Genomic DNA, 20,560 nt, shown 5'->3' on the forward strand with positions numbered 1-20,560 from the left:
CCGTGTGACAGAGAAACACGAAAACATCACCCTGGTATATGATAAAAAATAATTTCTCGCATCTTTTTTGTTATATAATATTTAAAGAGGTGAATCGAAAGTAGGATAATGGGTAATGTACTTTTTTCTCTTAAAAATAAACAATTAACAAGTTTTCTAGGCATTTGTCTGCGGATTGTACAGGAGAGAGCTCTTTCTTATGACAGGATGGAATAGAAGAGAGAATTAATTTCAAACCTGTGTCTGCCTCTAAATCTTTCAGCAGTATGATATTAGTAAGTGGGAGACCAAAGCTGTCACCAAAGTAATGATGTGGGGATCCAAGGTGTGATGAAAATTCATTGCATCTAAAAATTGCTGTATATATGTGAAATTTATGAGTTTAATCATTGCATTGCATCGTCAATGATTTCCTTTGAGAACGGTTAGCAATCTCGCACTTTACTCCTTCGAGATTGCATAGCGAAAGGAAACGCTGTCGCACTACTCGGTCTTTGAGTGTGGAAATGAGCTGCCGGAGCGTGATGGTGTCGTGGCAGTGCGGCTAGTGCCTACAGTGGATCTCTAGTCTGTATCGCAGACACCCCTAATAGAAATAATGGTTATTGAATCAAGGAATCAATCCTATTTCTACAAGATTATATTAACACACTGACTTTTTGAGCCTCTCGTTATGCTCTTGTCGTTAGTCAAGCATTGGTACATGTATTCTGTGATACACTGCAGTGAGCTGTTCAGTGTCTCAGACATATCAAAGAACTGGTTGGTGACAGCAGATCATCACATAGCATGAAGTATTCTTAGATGGGCAGCAACATAGACTCACAGATTTAGAATCGGAGTTAGATGTTATGTTCGGAGATATTTGGCCATAAGGTACAGACATAGATCGGATGCTACATAAACAAAAGCCTCGCATAAAATTTTAGAATCGGTGCTAGATATTTGCCCATAATGTACAGTCATATGGAACTCTCATAGACCTGGCACTATATAGCCTTGTGTACAGTTTTAAAATTAAAGTAAGATATTAAAATTAAGAGTAAGATTTGGTCCTAATGAACGCACCAAAACCTGACGCTATACCTAGACTAAATGCCTGGCGTACAGATTAAGAGTCGGTGAGATATATTTGCCCATAATGTACAGATGTATGGAACACTCCGAAACCTGACGCTACCTAGACTAAATGCCTGGCGTACAGATTAAGAGTCGGAGAGATATTTGTCCATATAATGTAAAGACAGAAATGAAATAAACTAGTATCAGCTAACATCAAAGACACTCTGCAATCAATTTATTCAGGAGGAATTGGCCAACCTATGAGTGTAATGTTCATTTGGTGTTTTTTATTTGACAAACTGTGTTAGAAATCTCCAAGCTTCATTGATCGGCTTATACTGGCCCAGCATGTGGACAGTGTACCGCTACCATGACAGGACGCTGGAAAGTGCAATATTTCTGTGTTTATGTCCTGTTTCCTTGCCTGGTTTTCACATAGCCATGTCATAAATCACAGTCCTCCATATCACGCCTCAACTACTGCTTCCTTCTATAATGTGTAAAAGAACAGCGCCATCTAGGAGAGAAAAAAATCGTAAAACTTTCATTAACTTAACATGTGTGATTTTTTTCATCAGTCTCTTTGATGGCCATTGATTGGTTCCTTTATGAATGTGATTGGTATGGAGGCATCGAAATGCTCCAATAAAAGAATCTCTGGTCAAAACAGTTCAGGAAGTCATTGACAATGAAACTGCATCACCATGGCAACCAGAATACCTTCCAATTACCCCATACCAGTTTGATGTCCTACCAATTAAGGATAGGGAAAATTCATTTAAGTTTTCTCATGAAAGTTCTCGACATTCTGGCATTTTGCCGATTCAGTGAGGAAAACTTAGGATATTAAACTTGCTCATATTGCCGGTTGATGTTGGAAGCTTAATCATGTGTCAAGGCTTTCTCCATTTTAGTTTTGCAGACTTTACTACGATGTCTTCAGTAGCACCATTCCTCGTGTGTAATACTCATCTTCCGTTGGATCTTGGTGTTATGGGAAACTTAATTGCTGCTTAAAATCTATGTTTTGAACCGTTGCCTGGTGCCAATCAATGGGGTTACCACAGGAGACAAAGCTTAAGAAGTTAATTGCGAAATTCATATCCTGTAATCATCAGCAGATTTCCTTCAATGTCACAACGGATTTGTATCCATGGTTAGTAGAGAGATAGAGAGTGCAGATTGAGATATTCTACAGAAGCTGGAAGTATTAAAATTGCGTGACTGTTTAGTCAACACTAAACCCAGTATGTATCTATAGATGGTCTTATGATGACTCAAACCTCTGGGTTTTATCAGGAGACTGCACATCTTCTTTGCAGAAGTTCAGATCTAATTATAGTACTCCCATGTACATTGTTTTAGTCTTTGGTCAAAATGCTGAGTTGGGGGTTTTGTTGGAAAGCATTAGATTAATGTACATGTGGAAAATTGATGAAATAATGGCAGGAACTACAGAAAAGGACAGAACACATTTAGTGTGTATGCCTTGCTCAGAACCAAAATATTTATGTCCTATATATCATAAAGAGTAGCTATGGCACCTCTGGATTTCGACGGATGGAGGGGATGGAGGATCGGTTGGATGTAAACAACAGTGTGTTTATGTTAACCTATGTGGAGAGAATTATGGAAATGGCATGAAATAAGATGGCATGGAGTGCTGCTGGAGGCAGAATACCCCATCTGGTCCTGGCCGCCTTCCTGGGACTCCAATTTCATGAAATGGGGGGACCCATAAACATCTCAAAATAAAACCAGGTCTCATTTGTCAAAGACTGGTCAGGAGGGGCCATAACAGTCGTATGTGGTCAACCTGTCTCAATAACTCAGTCCAGTGAGCATTTCTGGGCCCTGGTATTCACTGTGAAATGACAATAAACATAAAGAAACAGCTCATAAAGCAGTCATGTCTTGTCCAGACCTCACAAACTCATCAATGGAGCCAATCAAAGTGCACATTTTGTACTATTCCACTAAAAGATATGGTCGGTTCATTATTTTGCCTGTCCTGTGGTTTGCCAAGCTTATCATTGGAAACATGTTTTACTGATGATTGTCCTGTTTGAAGCACTTTTTGACACAGTGATCTGGGGTTTCTTACAAGAATATGTATCACTATGATCTTACACAAACTGTACATAGATTTACTATGTGACTTTCAGTGAGGCTCGACATATTAGTTAACTACCTAAAATTGCATGACCACGTGGACTGGCTAGGGGTACCTTCCAGTAAAGGTTCCTGTATCGGGCACCAGCTTCATCAACTTTCCTGGGCTTAGAGTTTCTTAACTAAGATTTTCCCCCTTTAATCAAATAATTCAATTTGCTTAAGAAAATTAGGGATTTCCTTTATTGCAGACGATTATGTTTTGATTCTTATAGAAAATTAAAAATCTGCTGAAGTTAAATGTTGATGACTGGTACTACCAGCCCTTCGTTAGGACACGCACTAGTCCAGAAAAAGTATGGCTTGGTACGTTAGGACACCCACTAGTCCAGGAGAAGTATGGCTTGGTACGTTAGGACACCCACTAGTCCAGGAGAAGTATGGCTTGGTACGTTAGGACACCCACTAGTCCAGGAGAAGTATGGCTTGGTACGTTAGGACACCCACAAATCCAGGAGAAGTATGGCTTGGCACGTTAGGACACCCACTAGTCCAGAAGTATGGCTTGGTACGTTAGGACACCCACTTGTCCAGAAGAAGGATGGCTCGGTACGTTAGGACACCCACTAGTCCAGAAGAAGTATGGCTTGGTACGTTAGGACACCCACTAGTCCAGGAGAAGTATGGCTTGGTACGTTAGGACACCCACTAGTCCAGGAGAAGTATGGCTTGGTACGTTAGATAACCCACTAGTCCAGGAGAAGTATGGCTTGGTACGTTAGGACACCCACAAATCCAGGAGAAGTATGGCTTGGCACGTTAGGACACCCACTAGTCCAGAAGTATGGCTTGGTACGTTAGGACACCCACTTGTCCAGAAGAAGGATGGCTCGGTACGTTAGGACACCCACTAGTCCAGAAGAAGTATGGCTTGGTACGTTAGGACACCCACTAGTCCAGGAGAAGTATGGCTTGGTACGTTAGGACACCCACTAGTCCAGGAGAAGTATGGCTTGGTACGTTAGGACACCCACTAGTCCAGAAGAAGTATGGCTTGGTACGTTAGGACACCCACTTGTCCAGAAGTATGGCTTGGTACGTTAGGACACCCACTAATCCAGAAGAAGTATGGCTTGGTACGTTAGGACACCCACTAGTCCAGGAGAAGTATGGCTTGGTACGTTAGGACACCCACTTGTCCAGAAGTATGGCTTGGTACGTTAGGACACCCACTAATCCAGAAGAAGTATGGCTTGGTACGTTAGGACACCCACTAGTCCAGGAGAAGTATGGCTTGGTACGTTAGGACACCCACTAATCCAGAAGAAGTATGGCTTGGTACGTTAGGACACCCACTAGTCCAGAAGAAGTATGGCTTGTCCTACACCGCTTGTTATCACATTTGTCGTCACACTTTGTATTCTGGCGGAGATGGTGACCTCCTCTACCTGTCTATGATGTCTTCCCTGTGAGGTCAGCTGGTGTGCAGATGAAATATACCTACCTGTCACCTGTATTTGTTTATAGCTATGTCTGTTCACACCTTGCTTTCGTATCCGTACAGTCTTAGTTTTTATGTGTAAAATGAAGGCGTCTCATAGCAGAGGTTCTTGCCCTTACGATCTTGGATCCAGATGGACCGTTTAAGAATTTTTGTTGAGACTGTATATGTGTTTTATCAGGAGGGTATCTAAATGTTTGTACCAGATATAATACAAGCCTTTATAAGATATACATTTTAAACTGGCACTGTTTCTGATGTTTTATAAGTATATAAGATGGCCTTTGCCTGTTTTTTGGAATTCCTACAATTTATTTTGCTTCAATTTGATGTGAGAAAGCAATTATGAAAGTTTTAATTATGAAAATATTAGTGTGCTCAATCGTATTTGATCTTTAACCAAGGGTATAAAGGTAGCTAGGTTCAATGACCTGATCTTCGCTGAAATATCAGTGTTATACTAAAACAGAAGTTTTATAGACCACAGAGGTGTGCGACCCGTTGATGAACATCACCTATGGTCCCCATGTAGACGAACAAGTCCTCGTGCTCAAGGAACAAACTGGTACAAAATGTTATTCAATGTTTAATGTGTAAATACACACTGTTTTAACAATGCAGCTAGCCGGAAAAATATGTTTAAATGTTTTGGACATAGAGACATTTAGAACCATATTGTTGTCAGGTTGACCTTGATGTAAAATGGTTACATTAGGGAGGGTATTTACAACAAAGCATATTAAATATCAAAATGTACCATACAATAATTGGTTGTACAGACTCTTAATTGACTGTTAATCAGTGCAGGGGCTGAACATATCATTTCAGTTTGTTCGAACCTAAAAAATCTGTCATAATGGTTAGTATATACGGGCCTTCATCGCACCATTCCAAATACAAGATAATTTAAATGTCCACTCAAATATCATGTACTGGTTTACAATTCTGTTCTTTGTCATTTTTTTTTCTTCTCAAATTTAGATAAGTTGATTTTAAATGTTTTGAGTCATGCAATTTTAAAATTTAAATATTCACATGATTTGTAAAATAATGTAAAGATCTAGTGTCCGGTTGTCCATCTGTCCGGGGTACAACTGGCGATGTTTTGGGAAAATTAATCAAATTCAATTTTATTAGAAATTAAATATTACACTTACATGACTTGCAGAATACTAACCATCAACAGATTGTTAATTTTCCAATATCGGATTCTATTTATTTTTTTTAATGCTGTAATTTAACCCCTGTTTAATTCAGTGCGAAGAAATGCATTTTGCATTGTGTTTAGTTCGTAATGACATCTTGCAACTTTGGTGGTCTGTTTTTAAAATTCAAATGAATTAAAGAATAATATAGCATTAATAGTGATATTGACATGACTTGCAAAATGTCAAAATCATGCAAAATCATGAGACAATTGGTCACTATCCTCGGTGTCTTATAAAATCGTGTACGTAACTCTATAGGGTAAATGTAACTTGTTTGGGAATGTTTAAAACCCAGAAGTGATATTTTTCTATTTGGATCATACATCACCAATACCCACTACCCTCTCGACCACCACCACCATCACAAAAAATAATAAAAGCTAAAATCATATAATGGGAAACTGCTTGTTTGTGAAACACAGATGCGTTACTTCAAAGAAGTAATGTTTTATATCATAATTCAATGTATAGATAATACAGAAGCCCTAAAAAAAATATATCTTCATCGTAATTAAAGGTGAAAATACCTTTGAATATCGAAAATAAGGAAGATCACTCACCAACTAGCCTAAAGCATTGTGTGAGCCTTCGTGCAGCAGACGTACATTTGTGTTATAAACATATAAGATTCAATTAATTGACACTAATTCATTTGATATACAAACATATATATATAAATGTAATGGACTGGGGTGTGTGTATAGTAGTCAGTGCCATCATGTATGTATACAATGTAGGTGTCCCTCTACTGATATATATATACTGCTCTGCTGCAGCCAATTACAAATGGGCCATGAAGATTAGCTGATGTACACAGTGTCCCTGTGCTATCTGTGGAGTCCCTCAGGTTTTAGCTATATCTACTCAACTGAATTCCTCACAAAAACTCTGACAGCAGAAAGAATGGCACAATCACTAGTATGTAATGATTGTACTCGAATAATTTAGCCCCAGAGAATTTCCCTGGCACAAAACAATTAATGTTGATGTAAAAATCCATTGTTCAATTTGTGGTGAATGTGTGTATGACTAATAGTATCTCACACCCTTTATGATGTAATTAACAGCAGACGTTGTCTCCGAGTTGAAGATTTAATCAAGGGGAGGTAATTCATTACTTACCTTTTTGAGGTGATTGCTTCCCTAATTGCTTTTGATTCTCCATTCTATTTCGGTGGTTGATTATGTAATTTATTTGAGAGTGAGAGATTAATAGCACCGCGTAGTTGTGAATTCCTCTTATCGTGACATTTCCTTGAGCATTCCCATTTGGGTCATTCTGATGACCTATGAATATTTGGGCAGTTCATTATTTCCGGTTTTTCTGATGTTCATTTTGGAATGTTGTAAACAGTACTACCGATACTCTGACACTGTCCTTGCGAGTTTTATAAAGTGACATATTTATTTGGACCTGTCTTCACATGTCCAGCCGGACCAGAAGATAATTTTATCCTCTTGTTACTAAAATGGTGGTTATGTACATCTACAGGAAATGTTGGACTGTAATCATTTACATGGTCATTAATATATCAACATGTTAGTGTTGTATGAGGGGGGAGGTATAGATCCCCTTGCCCTCTACCGGTGTGGGGTGACCTTTAACACACAGTTTGTACAAGTCCTACTCAACTTGTAGGTAGTTTTAAGCCTGATTAGGTTTCCAGCACCCATTAATCATCCAATATGTTCTCACAAAATGCTGTGTGCTGTCCCTCCCAATGGCTACTTCCTGTTACCAGTCAGGCTCCAAAATATCATAATTCAACACCAAGTTTTCCTGTAGTATTTATGGCCTATACACTCTGTGTTGGTTTTTACAGAAATGTAATCCCTATCCTCATCTTATCCTCGTAGCATACAACACAAAGACAGTCGGGGGTGGGGAGGAGGCCGAATGTATCTAAATGTTAACATATGTTACGGTAGATTGAGTTTTAATGTCTTTTAAAGTAATATATATACGATACTATTCTGTAACTACAAAATAACAAGATACTTTTTGTAAACAAATATCATTTCTGTTAATTCTTTTAAATTAGGATTACCCTATCTTGTTGTGGTTGTATCTTCTATCCACTACCAACATGTTTATTTGGGTAATAATCATAGACTCCAGGTCGGTTGTACTTTGGTAATGATATTGTAGGCTGTAGAAAAGGTTTATTTGTGTAATGATCTTAGACACAAGATCTAGACTCTAGATCTGGTGTACTAGGTAATGATCTTAGACTCTAGACCTGGTGTACTGGGTAATGATCTTAGAGTCTAGATCTGGTGTACTAGGTAATGATCTTAGACTCTAGACCTGGTGTACTGGGTAATGATCTTAGAGTCTAGACCTGGTGTATTGGGTAATGATCTTAGAGTCTAGACCTGGTGTACTGGGTAATGATCTTAGACTCTAGACCTGGTGTACTGGGTAATGATCTTAGACTCTAGATCTGGTGTACTGGGTAATGATCTTAGACTCTAGACCTGGTGTACTGGGTAATGATCTTGAGTCTAGACCTGGTGTTGTACTGGGTAATGATCTTGGACTCTAGACCTGGTGTACTAGGTAATGATCTTAGACTCTAGACCGGTGTATTGGGTAATGATCTTAGACTCTAGATCTGGTGTACTGGGTAATGATCTTAGAGTCTAGACCTGGTGTACTTGGTAATGATCTTAGACTCTAGATCTAGACCTGGTGTACTGGGTAATGATCTTAGACTCTAGACCTGGTGTACTGGGTAATGATCTTAGACTCTAGACCTGGTGTATTGGGTAATGATCTTAGACTCTAGACTCTAGACTCTAGACCTGGTGTACTGGGCAATGATCTTAGACTCTAGACCTGGTGTACTGGGTAATGATCTTAGACTCTAGACCTGGTGTACTGGGTAATGATCTTAGACTCTAGACCTGGTATACTGGGTAATGATCTTAGACTCTAGACCTGGTGTACTGGGTAATGATCTTAGACTCTAGACCTGGTGTACTGGGTAATGATCTTAGAGTCTAGACCTGGTATACTGGGTAATGATCTTAGACTCTAGACCTGGTGTAGTGGGTAATGATCTTAGACTCTAGACCTGGTGTACTGGATAATGATCTTAGACTCTAGACCTGGTGTACTGGGTAATGATCTTAGAGTCTAGACCTGGTGTACTAGGTAATGATCTTAGACTCTAGACCTGGTGTATTGGGTAATGATCTTAGACTCTAGATCTGGTGTACTGGGTAATGATCTTAGACTCTAGACCTGGTGTACTGGGTAATGATCTTAGACTCTAGACCTGGTGTACTAGGTAATGATCTTAGACTCTAGACCTGGTGTATTGGGTAATGATCTTAGACTCTAGATCTGGTGTACTGGGTAATGATCTTAGAGTCTAGACCTGGTGTACTTGGTAATGATCTTAGACTCTAGATCTGGTGTACTGGGTAATGATCTTAGACTCTAGACCTGGTGTACTGGGTAATGATCTTAGACTCTAGACCTGGTGTATTGGGTAATGATCTTAGACTCTAGACTCTAGACTCTAGACCTGGTGTACTGGGCAATGATCTTAGACTCTAGACCTGGTGTACTGGGTAATGATCTTAGACTCTAGACCTGGTGTATTGGGTAATGATCTTAGACTCTAGACCTGGTGTACTGGGTAATGATCTTAGACTCTAGACCTGGTGTACTGGGTAATGATCTTAGACTCTAGACCTGGTGTATTGGGTAATGATCTTAGAGTCTAGACCTGGTGTACTGGGTAATGATCTTAGAGTCTAGACCTGGTGTACTTGGTAATGATCTTAGACTCTAGACCTGGTGTACTGGGTAATGATCTTAGACTCTAGACCTGGTATACTGGGTAATGATCTTAGACTCTAGACCTGGTGTACTGGGTAATGATCTTAGACTCTAGATCTAGACCTGGTGTACTGGGTAATGATCTTAGAGTCTAGACCTGGTATACTGGGTAATGATCTTAGACTCTAGACCTGGTGTATTGGGTAATGATCTTAGAGTCTAGACCTGATGTACTGGGTAATGATCTTAGAGTCTAGACCTGGTGTACTGGGTAATGATCTTAGAGTCTAGACCTGGTGTACTTGGTAATGATCTTAGACTCTAGACCTGGTGTATTGGGTAATGATCTTAGAGTCTAGACCTGGTGTACTGGGTAATGATCTTAGAGTCTAGACCTGGTGTATTGGGTAATGATCTTAGAGTCTAGATCTAGACTCTAGACCTGGTGTACTTGGTAATGATCTTAGACTCTAGACCTCGTGTACATATGTATTGACCTAGACTCAAGGCCATGTTTACTGGTGTATTTGATAGTGATCAAGGTTGTTGGCCATATTTACTCGTGTAAAAATGTAAGACTCTAAACAGGGTAGCAACTTTAAATATCTGAATTCCTAGGCCAAGTTAATGAGTTACATAACTAATGAATCGGATACATGTGTGGATTCACATTTTAATCAAAGATGGTTTCCAGTGGCCATGTTTCTACAAGTCTTAAGGCGATATGCTATATATTACATCAACATCACAAGCTAGCATCGTCCTGGAGCTCTCAGAGTTAACAGCAAGATGTTAATTACAAATTCTTTAGCTAATCAGTACAAGTTGTAATTTATATGAGAGTAAAACACAGACAACCGAGATGGATGCCCGCCATTATCCACATATTAAATGTCTGATGACAGTTATAAAATCTAGATCATACATAACTATTGTGTATTTTGTAAATAAAAGGGATCAGGCACTATTTTTCACAGCCTCTGTATCGGAGCCTGACTGTTTTGGCACTGTTGTCTGTGTTTTTGGAGATTGTGGTGTATGGGTTAGCTAACCATTGGGAGCCCTGCCATCTGGCCAACCTGCTCAAGAATTACTGGGTGAAGAAAGGCAGAAAAAAAATGATGTATACTCATTTGCCTGAACTGTGTGTGTTACTCTGCACATCTACCGGCCATTAATAAAACTGTTTCAGACATTGAATACCCATCTTCATGAAGTCAGCTTTTTCTGTTGATTGATTGTAAGGAGTTAGGTAAACAACTAGCAGACATTGTATTTCTCACCTGTCATCAGCATTTCTATAGCCCCCCTTCATCCTCCATGGAAATCATACAGACCTTCTATATTGCCCCACAAGGAGATGCAATGCATCTTATAGACCTTTTGTATAAAAAAACATGAGGTGCACTGCAAATTTTATAAACCTTCATGAAAGACAATATTAACCTTGACACAATTTTATAACTTTTGATATTTTCATGTATTTAAAATCTTATTTTAAAATATACTGATACATGTTTAAACTTTTAAATAAATCAATATTTTTCACATTTGTGATCTGTTGTGATTTATTCAGAATGTTGAATTTATTTCTGTCCCATTTTGTCTTTACAGAATTTGTACCAGGTGCAGTACATGGAAGTAGTGATCCGCGTCTCCTTGGGTCTCCAATGTTCATCAAGGAACCAGAACCATACTACTACATAGTAAAAAATCGACCAATTGACATTCATTGTAAAGCTGTTAGTGCTGTCCAAATAAAGTTCCGATGTGCAGACGTAGATCAGTATCACGAAATTACTGAGGAATATTTTGATTCGTCAATCAATAAAAAAGTGATTTCTAGTCGACTGGAAGTAACAAGGGATGAAGTTAAAGATTATTTTGGGGAAGGTGGATTTTGGTGTGAATGTTACGCAACCAATAGCCTAGTGGATACTAATAATGGAAAGAAAATCAAAAGTCGAAGAGGACTTGTGGAAATAGCAAGTAAGTCAGTCATTTAAACATTTCTTCCAAGGAGATAACTAAAGGACAAAAATTGGTATAGAATTTATAAGAAATGTGTAACAGTAATATTGACATAACAGCAAATGTAATAATATCTCAACATAGCGGTAATCAGTTTCTCCTCTTCAGGCCATTATTGTGGCCGTTATCAAAGTCAAGCTTAGCAAATTCTTATTGAGTTACGCTAGATCAATACGCTGCCTTTGATAAAGCTTTGGGATCGAATTAACAGCTGCAGTTATTGAACCTATCTGATAGAAACCTAAAACACATTGCAGGCTTTATAAATGGATTTCATTGATACGTACAGGTTGACCTTTCGTGATAGGACCCGCTTCTCCGTGATGCTGGGTGTAAAAATCGTGGACACCATTACAATGATGGCTCCACTCACTGATGACACTGATGCGTGTACATCCATTTCACACAGCATGTATTAATATCAAACACATTGGATGGTTCTCAATCTGTTTAATTTACTTCTATTGTTTTCACAAAGGCCATCTATTGTTTAAATGGAGGAAGAATAACAAACATAGCGAGAACAAAAGATGGATGGTTCTCAATTAAGCAATTAATTCACCCAGTGGAATTAAACGCAATACACAATAACATTGTTTTGTAAGTTTTTATGACCTGGGAAAGCACTGATCACAAGTATAACTGACATGTCCGACATTATGGTTATATATGAAGTTATTAGGATAATTGATAAACAGACATTGTGTCATAAGGACATTGATAGGTATATAACCGGGGCCATATTCAGTGGTTGTCATGGTTACTCCTAATGTCTCCATGTTGATTTATATGGAAGGAAATGATGGATAGCCCCTGTCAACACATGTCCCCATCACCATGGCACTGAGGACAGTTTTGTTACTGACCATAGGGGTCATCTGAGGTCAATGATCACTCTGGCAATGTACTGGTCAGTATGGGAGGTATATTACTGAAAAGGACCACCATGTATACACATCCGTCAGAAGTCAAATTTTTTTGTTATCCATCTAAATCTCAGGTATTTTTTTTAAGCCAATTAATTTGGTTTTTGCAAAACCTGTTTTGACCTTGTTAGAATGGGACAATGATACAGCTGAAATGACTGAAATATTACTTGTTTATGTGGCAGATGGACATTTTTTGCTTTAAAATTTTTAAGGGGATTATTTTTCAAAATACACAAATAGAACTGATGACTTTCTATTAAACTAACTAATTTTTTTTTTTTTATGTACTTTTTTAGTGATATCCTTGTAGTATTTTAGTGTAAAGTGGCACAAATCAAAACATTTAAAACTTTAAAGAAATTCTTTAACTAATTCAGGGAATATTTCATTTAAAATGCAGGGAAATCAAAAACAAATTTATGTTTGCTTACTTTGATTAAGATTTTAGTTTCACTTTTTATTCATTACTTCCATGAAGCTGAAATATCTATGATGGATTGCTGAATCTTCTACTCATATGAAAAGAAAACATGATAATCATTGGATGGCTAATCATTTCACAGGCGCTGGGGTCAAGGTTTGTTTATATCTCGGCTATCTCACTCGACCAGGGTTAAACTGTAAAAAGAAGTTGGATAATTAATCAAAGTCAAATTTTTTTCTGCCCCTCAAAATTCTTATCTTGTCACAAGTATATGGTACTGATCGGATGCTGGGCATTTAGGCCGCTGACGAAAACCTTACCCACATGGACAGTACAAAGATAGCCTCGGCCATCATGTATAAAAGACCTGGTTTGGATATTTTTGACAACTTCTAAATTTATATCTGTCAAGTATATCTCCACTCAAACAACCTTCCTACATTCTACAGCTGTCATAAATGTCTGCCCAGTTTTTTTATTTGACCCCCAGAATAACCTCTAAGCTATCAGATATTTTCAAACAACTAAAATCTTTCAGGCATTATTTGTTGGTGTTATTCTAGAGTCGTATGTGTTAATTAAAATTATCCATCAGTTCATATTGTTATTGATTAATTTGATGCTAGTTACTTAATTTTTCTGAAATTCCTGATAGAAATCAATTTCCTGTTTTTCCCCTTGACTAGCCCCGTATATATTATATAGGGGAATAATGTTCTACAGCACTGCCTCGCTGAACCTGGCCAACCTAGATCTATAATAAATCGGTTACACAAACGAGTACATATAGGTAGAAACTAGAGTTTTTTTTTAAGTGTAAGCTACAAAACATGTGAAAGATATCTTGTGAGTGTGTTGTCTTGTCATAGAGCAATAATAATGTTTATAGAGACAGTTTTCCTTGTAAAATGTTTTTAAGACTTAGAAAGAGTAGAGGATGACGATACTTTTGGAGGGAAGCAGCCATGTTTTATGATATTTGTGATCCCTCTGCCCCCCTGAGAAGAGAAGTTTTAGCAGGGTCAGGATATGAGCCCATCTGTTAGATATGATTATAAAATTACTTATACCAAGTCATAATACTACATCAGAGCTCAACGTTCCATATGATATGTCAGTTTTGATATTTTTTTTTTTTGGTGCGAGATATGAAAAAAATCATGTCATTCACTTTGATAAGAAAAATCTGGAAGGGTGAAAGACAAAATATATAAATCATCTTGTATTCGGGAGGAGTTAAAACGAAAAGTTTGATGGGGATAAATCATTACAGCAAGGGGATACAGGAGGAACTTCAGCAAATGACTGATTCAGTAGTAAATTAATTCAGTTTTCTGTGAGCATGCTCAGTTCACATATTGAATCATCGACATTCAAATGGAAGCTGTACTTGTTTGAAAGATAAAAGCTTTAGAATGGATTAATAGAGGAACTGATTGGAAGTTCCCAGTTGATTGCCTAGTTTGAATTCCCAGAATTCACATTTCAAAATCGTTTTAGATTTTATACCTACCAATTTACTAAAACATAATGTCTGTCCATGCATTAACCGAGTATAACTTAATCAATTATCGTAAGGTTGAACTATCAAACTTTTAGGAAAAATCTAAATGTATTGATCTTAGTGGAAAGAAATCATCCTTAATTGTAGATTTGGAATAAAGCTATTTCCATGATAGGTACTCAATAGCATGTTAGGTGATGCAATGGTGGCTGCATGGTGTATTAAAGCGATCATTTGTGCCAACACTGCGATTGAATCTGCTAGTTGAGATGGTGTAATGGCATGGTTCTGTTAGACCTAGGAATAAAAGGTGAAGTCAAGTATCGGAGAGTCAATACTACATGGCATTCACGTGTAGATAAATGATGCGTGGACATATAAACTGTGGGTTGTACTATAACTTGGTATTATCAAAATCCTGAAGCATGTTCCTTTATTAATTTACTTGTGAAATTATTTTACTCCGAATATAAAATGTATTTTTTAAAGGAATATTGACATTCCAATAAAATGTAAAAAAAAATTCTTATTGAACTGTTAAACATAATTTTTTGAAGTGTACAAATTTTTGTCGATTAAAAAAATAAAAGAAAAACCATAAAATTGCTAAAATTTGTTGAGAGTTTTATTTGAATTATATTAAAATTAGCATTGATGAGATATCAGTTTCATGTATTATCTATGAGGATGACATCTTTTTCCTCCCATTCTGTCTCCTAAGGCACCTTTTCCTATCTGACTTGAAAGAAACAAACTGTCCCAGGTAGACATTTAATGTGAAAATCAAAACTAGAATAGTGTGTCAATTAAGAAAAAGTTGAATGGTATTCAACTTTCCAGACAAGCAATCAAATACCCTGTTAAAATATCATTAAAATTCCAGAGAGACATTTGTGGAAGGTCATAGCCGTTCTGTAGTAGTCATCTAGTATCACAACATCTGAAACTCTAGAGTGACTGCTACCTACACACTACTAACAGTGTCTCCATCACTATACACATCACCCAACACACCAGTTAGACTTGGTATATAATAGGCTATTTCATGTTACAGATATGTGGAGATATTTTGTCGTTTGGAAGCAAAGTATAAAAGACAGAAATATAAATCTCTTTTATGAATGAAAAAACTGGATTTAAAACTGGTGTCGTGACATTAAAATACACAGAGAGCCTGTTTGACTGGGATGTTTACATAAACAGGTCTTTGTATTGTATTGGCATTAAGTTAGACTGTTTTACAAGATAATTCTAGGATTAAGATACGAATGATTTTGTTTTTGTTCAACAAACATGAATTATTTTAGCCACAATTCTTAAGTGTATCCATGTATATATGACCAATGGCATTGGATAAATTGGGATCCTTTAAAAAATTAAAACTATAATTAAATAAAGTATGACCATTTAAGTAATGAACTTCTAAACATTTGATCCCCTCTGTGGAAGTGAAGAATTCTTTATAAATACACAAAGTAAATATTGCCATTTGGAAATCGGCGAATATGTCCCGAGTATATCAGGCATAGAACGACTTTTGGTGAATTCAAAGTACACACAGCACATTCTACAGTTAAGGGAACAGCACATGCTTACTTTTAATCCTCTACAAATCTAGGCCTTCGCTAAAATGAAAGTAATTGAGACACATTTACTGATAATGAAACATAGGGCGTAACATCTTGTCAGAATTACGTCATCTTGATACATGTAATTGTGGCTGAGTTAAATTTCAGGATTAATTTTAAACCAAGACGATTAAAATTCCACACTTTTTTTTTTCTAATTCTTTCATTTCAAATAACATGCACCTGTGTTTAGTTGATAGAACACAACAGTGAATGACTTCCAATTATGGCCTATCTTGATCGGGACTAAATTTGAGAAAGATGTGATACATTGTGAAAAGAGGGGTCAAAGCATAAAGAAGTCCTTGTACTAACCATGTGCAGATCTGTCGGTACTCGGTAATCATCGGAGGGGGTAACCATTGATAACGGTGCCTCGGTCAATATTTAACAACGAAATATATCATACAGATTCATATATAGTCTTTAGAATGGAAGGATTTTAACAAAAATAAATGTTCATTCACAAACCAAGTGCTTACAGATAAAATGTTATGTTAGAGTTGATAAATATTTGAATAAGGGTGAGCAATTTAGTATAACCTACCTATGGAAGAGTTTCATTATCAGAGATGTTAATCGTGGCTACGCACCTGATTCAATATTGATTCATCAGAAATTGATTATATATCTGGTAATATTTGCAATAACCAGAAAACTAGCAAATATTGAATATTGACGAGTTTGGTAGGAGGAAATCTGAGCGAGGTAAATGGCTTTTGGGAGTTAAATCATAGGGTAGATTTTTACCCCCACATCTGATTCGGAATAAACACAAACAAATCACCTGTCAGTATAAAGGATCAGTAATAACATGGGTAGATATGTAGGATATTCAATAAAATTATCTCGGGTACCAGGTAAACTCATTACCCTAACCTTTGTATATACAAATTGTATACTATTGCTTCTTCTCGGTCCATTGTATTATTGTATTTTTGCAGGAGTTTAGAAGGAAGCATATTCGATGTTCTTGTTTATTTTATAGTGATGCGGAGATGGTTTGAACATCAGCCCATGTCAATACGTGCAGCCTTGGATACTGATGCTCAGCTTACCTGTCTGCCACCCGAAGGCAAACCCATGCCGGAGGTAAGATCCACACCTCTCTTTACTTCGTCAGCCCCCACGGTGTCTTCTCTGGGTTTTAATCATTTGACCCATGGGAGCACTGACTTCAAAACCTTTGGTTTTGTCATTCATATTTTTAATCACCAATCAAAATGCTTCTTATTTAATGGAACTCTTATTCACCTGGAAAATAAAATGGCATATCAAATTGTCCACGCCTATGTGTCTGCAAGGATTCTTTACCTGGAACACATCCTGGCCACCATCTTGCCAAACAAACCAAAGAGCACATAAAACAATGTTTCTGATTGGTTAGAATTTCCAAAAATTTTTAAACTGATCCAGTCAGATTACTGGATTTGTTTGATGAATAATTCATGAAAACCAGACTTGTGTGCAAGTGGTCCCATGCATGGTTTTGATGGAGCTAATTGTGACGACAGATCACATGGGTACAGATGATGTAGTTAGATAATTAGATCTTTACCAAACACTTTTGTTAATTCTTAACTTCTTGTGATTAATGTTCTTCCATAGAGTGATTCCTTAGTGAGCTTGAAATACCTGTAATTCACTTATTATTAGGATAAGGTTGATAGTGAACTAGAAATACCCAGAATTCATCTGGTATCAGGATGTGTTCTAGAGAGAGCCATAGAAATACCCAGAATTCATCTGGTATCAGGATGTGTTCTAGAGAGAGCCATAGAAATACCCAGAATTCATCTGGTATCAGGATGTGTTCTAGAGAGAGCCATAGAATTACCCAGAATTCATCTGGTATCAGGATGTGTTCTAGAGAGAGCCATAGAATTACCCAGAATTCATCTGGTACCAGGTTGTGTTCTAGAGAGAGCCATAGAAATACCCAGAATTCATCTGGTGTTAGTATTATGATTTTACACAGAGTTCGAAATATCAATTGCCACTAGAGACATAATTTTGATATATCCCTGGCAACCTAATTTATTTCTTTATAACTTATGGATGGAATTGTATTTGATTTGATATTAATGATGTCTCCCTATTATCAATGTTCATGTCATTTATAAATTGATATCCATTTTTTTATGCATTTATCAATTTAAGTACCCTCATTTAATGGTTGGATGGATGGCTATAAAAACTAATTATCATTTTTGACATGTAATCGGACAGGGTGTTGAGATCATGTATAGAGGAATAAGATAAGTAAGATGGACATATTTACTTAGTGTATGATGATCTATCCTGACTTTGTTACCTGAGGTTAAAAAGCCAGGTAAATAAACAATCAATGAGAGCAGGTAAGTGTCGGAGGAAAAAACCGGACAAGACTCCACACAAAGTAAACAGCGGGTACACTCCAGACCCCGCTATTCTGAACTGTAATTGAATTCATAAGAGCAGAAATACGAAAGTCTGCTTTGAATCTTGTCACAACTGCGTGAAGGTATACCAGTGATACCTGTAATTATGACAGGAGAGCTCGGATCAGGTTCCCCATTATTCCGGTAGCAGATGTGGCCCTATAGCTTCTGCAAGGTGTTCACTTCGCACGCTATACTCAACTGCTCTCAAGTCCTCAATGTCAGATATTTCCTCCTCACAAACATGGATAATTCTATGGGTTTTTTCTCTAGTTTTTATTCTAATGCCAGGGTTCTAGGATTATAAAACAATTTTTGAATTTAAATTGTTGCTGTTTTTGTCAATAATGGTCTTATCCGAACTGTTTTGTCACAGATGACTAAAGCCTCGAATGTGACTCATATGAATATCTGTAGGTCGTAAGTCTGTAAGTGATGTGAGCAGGGAAATGTATTGTCTGTAGGTCCTGTAGGAGCCACGAATTATGTAAGTTATATAGTCAGTTATTGGATTAGATAAATCCCATGGAAATAACTGCTACATACTTTAGCGTATACATTCAACCAAATGACTAATAACAAGGCTGTCATCAATCATGACTTCTCTTAAACAGCAAAGACACACAATACCACCTATGTTGTCTTGCATGAAAATTTCATTTGAAGGAAAATTTATCTTTCTTATGGTAATTGTTCGAGACAGGAATATATTGTCTTACAATGATATTCTTAGATTAAAAGGAATTGAGCTGAGCGGCATGGGAATCCAGTAGTTAAAACCAATACATCATTAATTGTCTTTGCTGAACTGCAGATTCACGTGAAATTAGATTTTACAGAAATATGTAATCCAAGCTTTATACTTAACCAGGAAACAAACAGTGAAGTCTGAGGATATATACGGGCACAAAAACTGGAAATGAGAAACGTAATCAAGCATGTACAAAACATTTCTCCGAATACAAGTTATCAATATAGAATACTGCCAATGATTATAAATGATCATCTAAACACCTTGCAGTTTCCAGTATTTCTCTCTATACGATATAGAGCTGTCGAACAGGAATCTGCACTCTATGAGGAAGCCATTGTTGCTTGATTTCATTGTACAGGGCAATATGAAAGATTTCATTTACTTTGGAAATAATTTAGATATTTGATGTGTGTTGTTGTGATATTGGAATGTCACTAGAACAAACCTAAAGTCATGATTAGTACACATTGACCAGGGTAGATAATTAGGGGAGGGAGTGAGCTAGTCATATCGCTTGAATACACCCAGCTACATAATTAGGTAGCAGGTCTTACCTTGGTAAGGACCAATATTATAGGTTTGCGTGTCTTGCGGTAATTACTTTGCTTCCTGGCATTTAAACGTAATTGTACATAACAAAATTTTGACAAACTTTTGATAATTGGAATCATAAACTTTAAATGATATTGGGTTTAGAGAAAATGACCTGACATTTCACATAATGAGTTGTAGGAAGACGGTAGGAATGGGCAACCAACCAAATGCCAAGTTTATCAGTGAAAAGAATCAAAACTTAAAAGACGTAAAATAAAAAAAAAGGAAATTTTTGTGACATCCACGCAGGCTTATGGCATAGACTTTGTCTGCCTCTCGGCCATGAAAGACATGGGATGATGAGTTGGTTTGAGCTTGTACTTGATTGCATAATATGTATGGTTTAGGGTCAAAATTAAAACCGCCAATAATTGATATATACTTGGTCTGACAAACACAAAGCGCCCTCTGTTAACTTAGATTGGTAAGGACCTGTCATTGCCAGGGCCTAGATGGTTATCTTAGCTTGTCTGTTTCTCAGTTTGTTCAACCCTTTTGTCAATGGCAGATCCAATTCTACCTTGAAATTATCATAATTTCATTGAAATTTTATAGTTTGTTATTAAGAGTTATTTTATCAATTTCCATTCACTGTTGAAATGA

At 37.1% G+C, this 20,560-nt stretch overlaps 1 protein-coding gene across 2 annotated transcripts in view; it reads left to right on the plus strand.

Annotated features, from left to right (window-relative positions):
• LOC117334453 (netrin receptor UNC5C-like) overlaps positions 1-20,560 on the plus strand; it is a 94,271-nt gene that overhangs the window by 34,991 nt on the left and 38,720 nt on the right. For both annotated transcript variants that reach the window (XM_033894090.1, XM_033894099.1), the window contains exons 2-3: positions 11,288-11,662; positions 17,178-17,281. In XM_033894090.1, the coding sequence (XP_033749981.1) occupies positions 11,288-11,662; positions 17,178-17,281 (479 nt within the window). The remainder of the gene's footprint in view (positions 1-11,287; positions 11,663-17,177; positions 17,282-20,560) is intronic.

Source organism: Pecten maximus, chromosome 1 (genome assembly GCF_902652985.1).
Source record: "Pecten maximus chromosome 1, xPecMax1.1, whole genome shotgun sequence".
In the NCBI taxonomy this organism is placed as follows: Eukaryota; Metazoa; Mollusca; class Bivalvia; order Pectinida; family Pectinidae; genus Pecten; species Pecten maximus.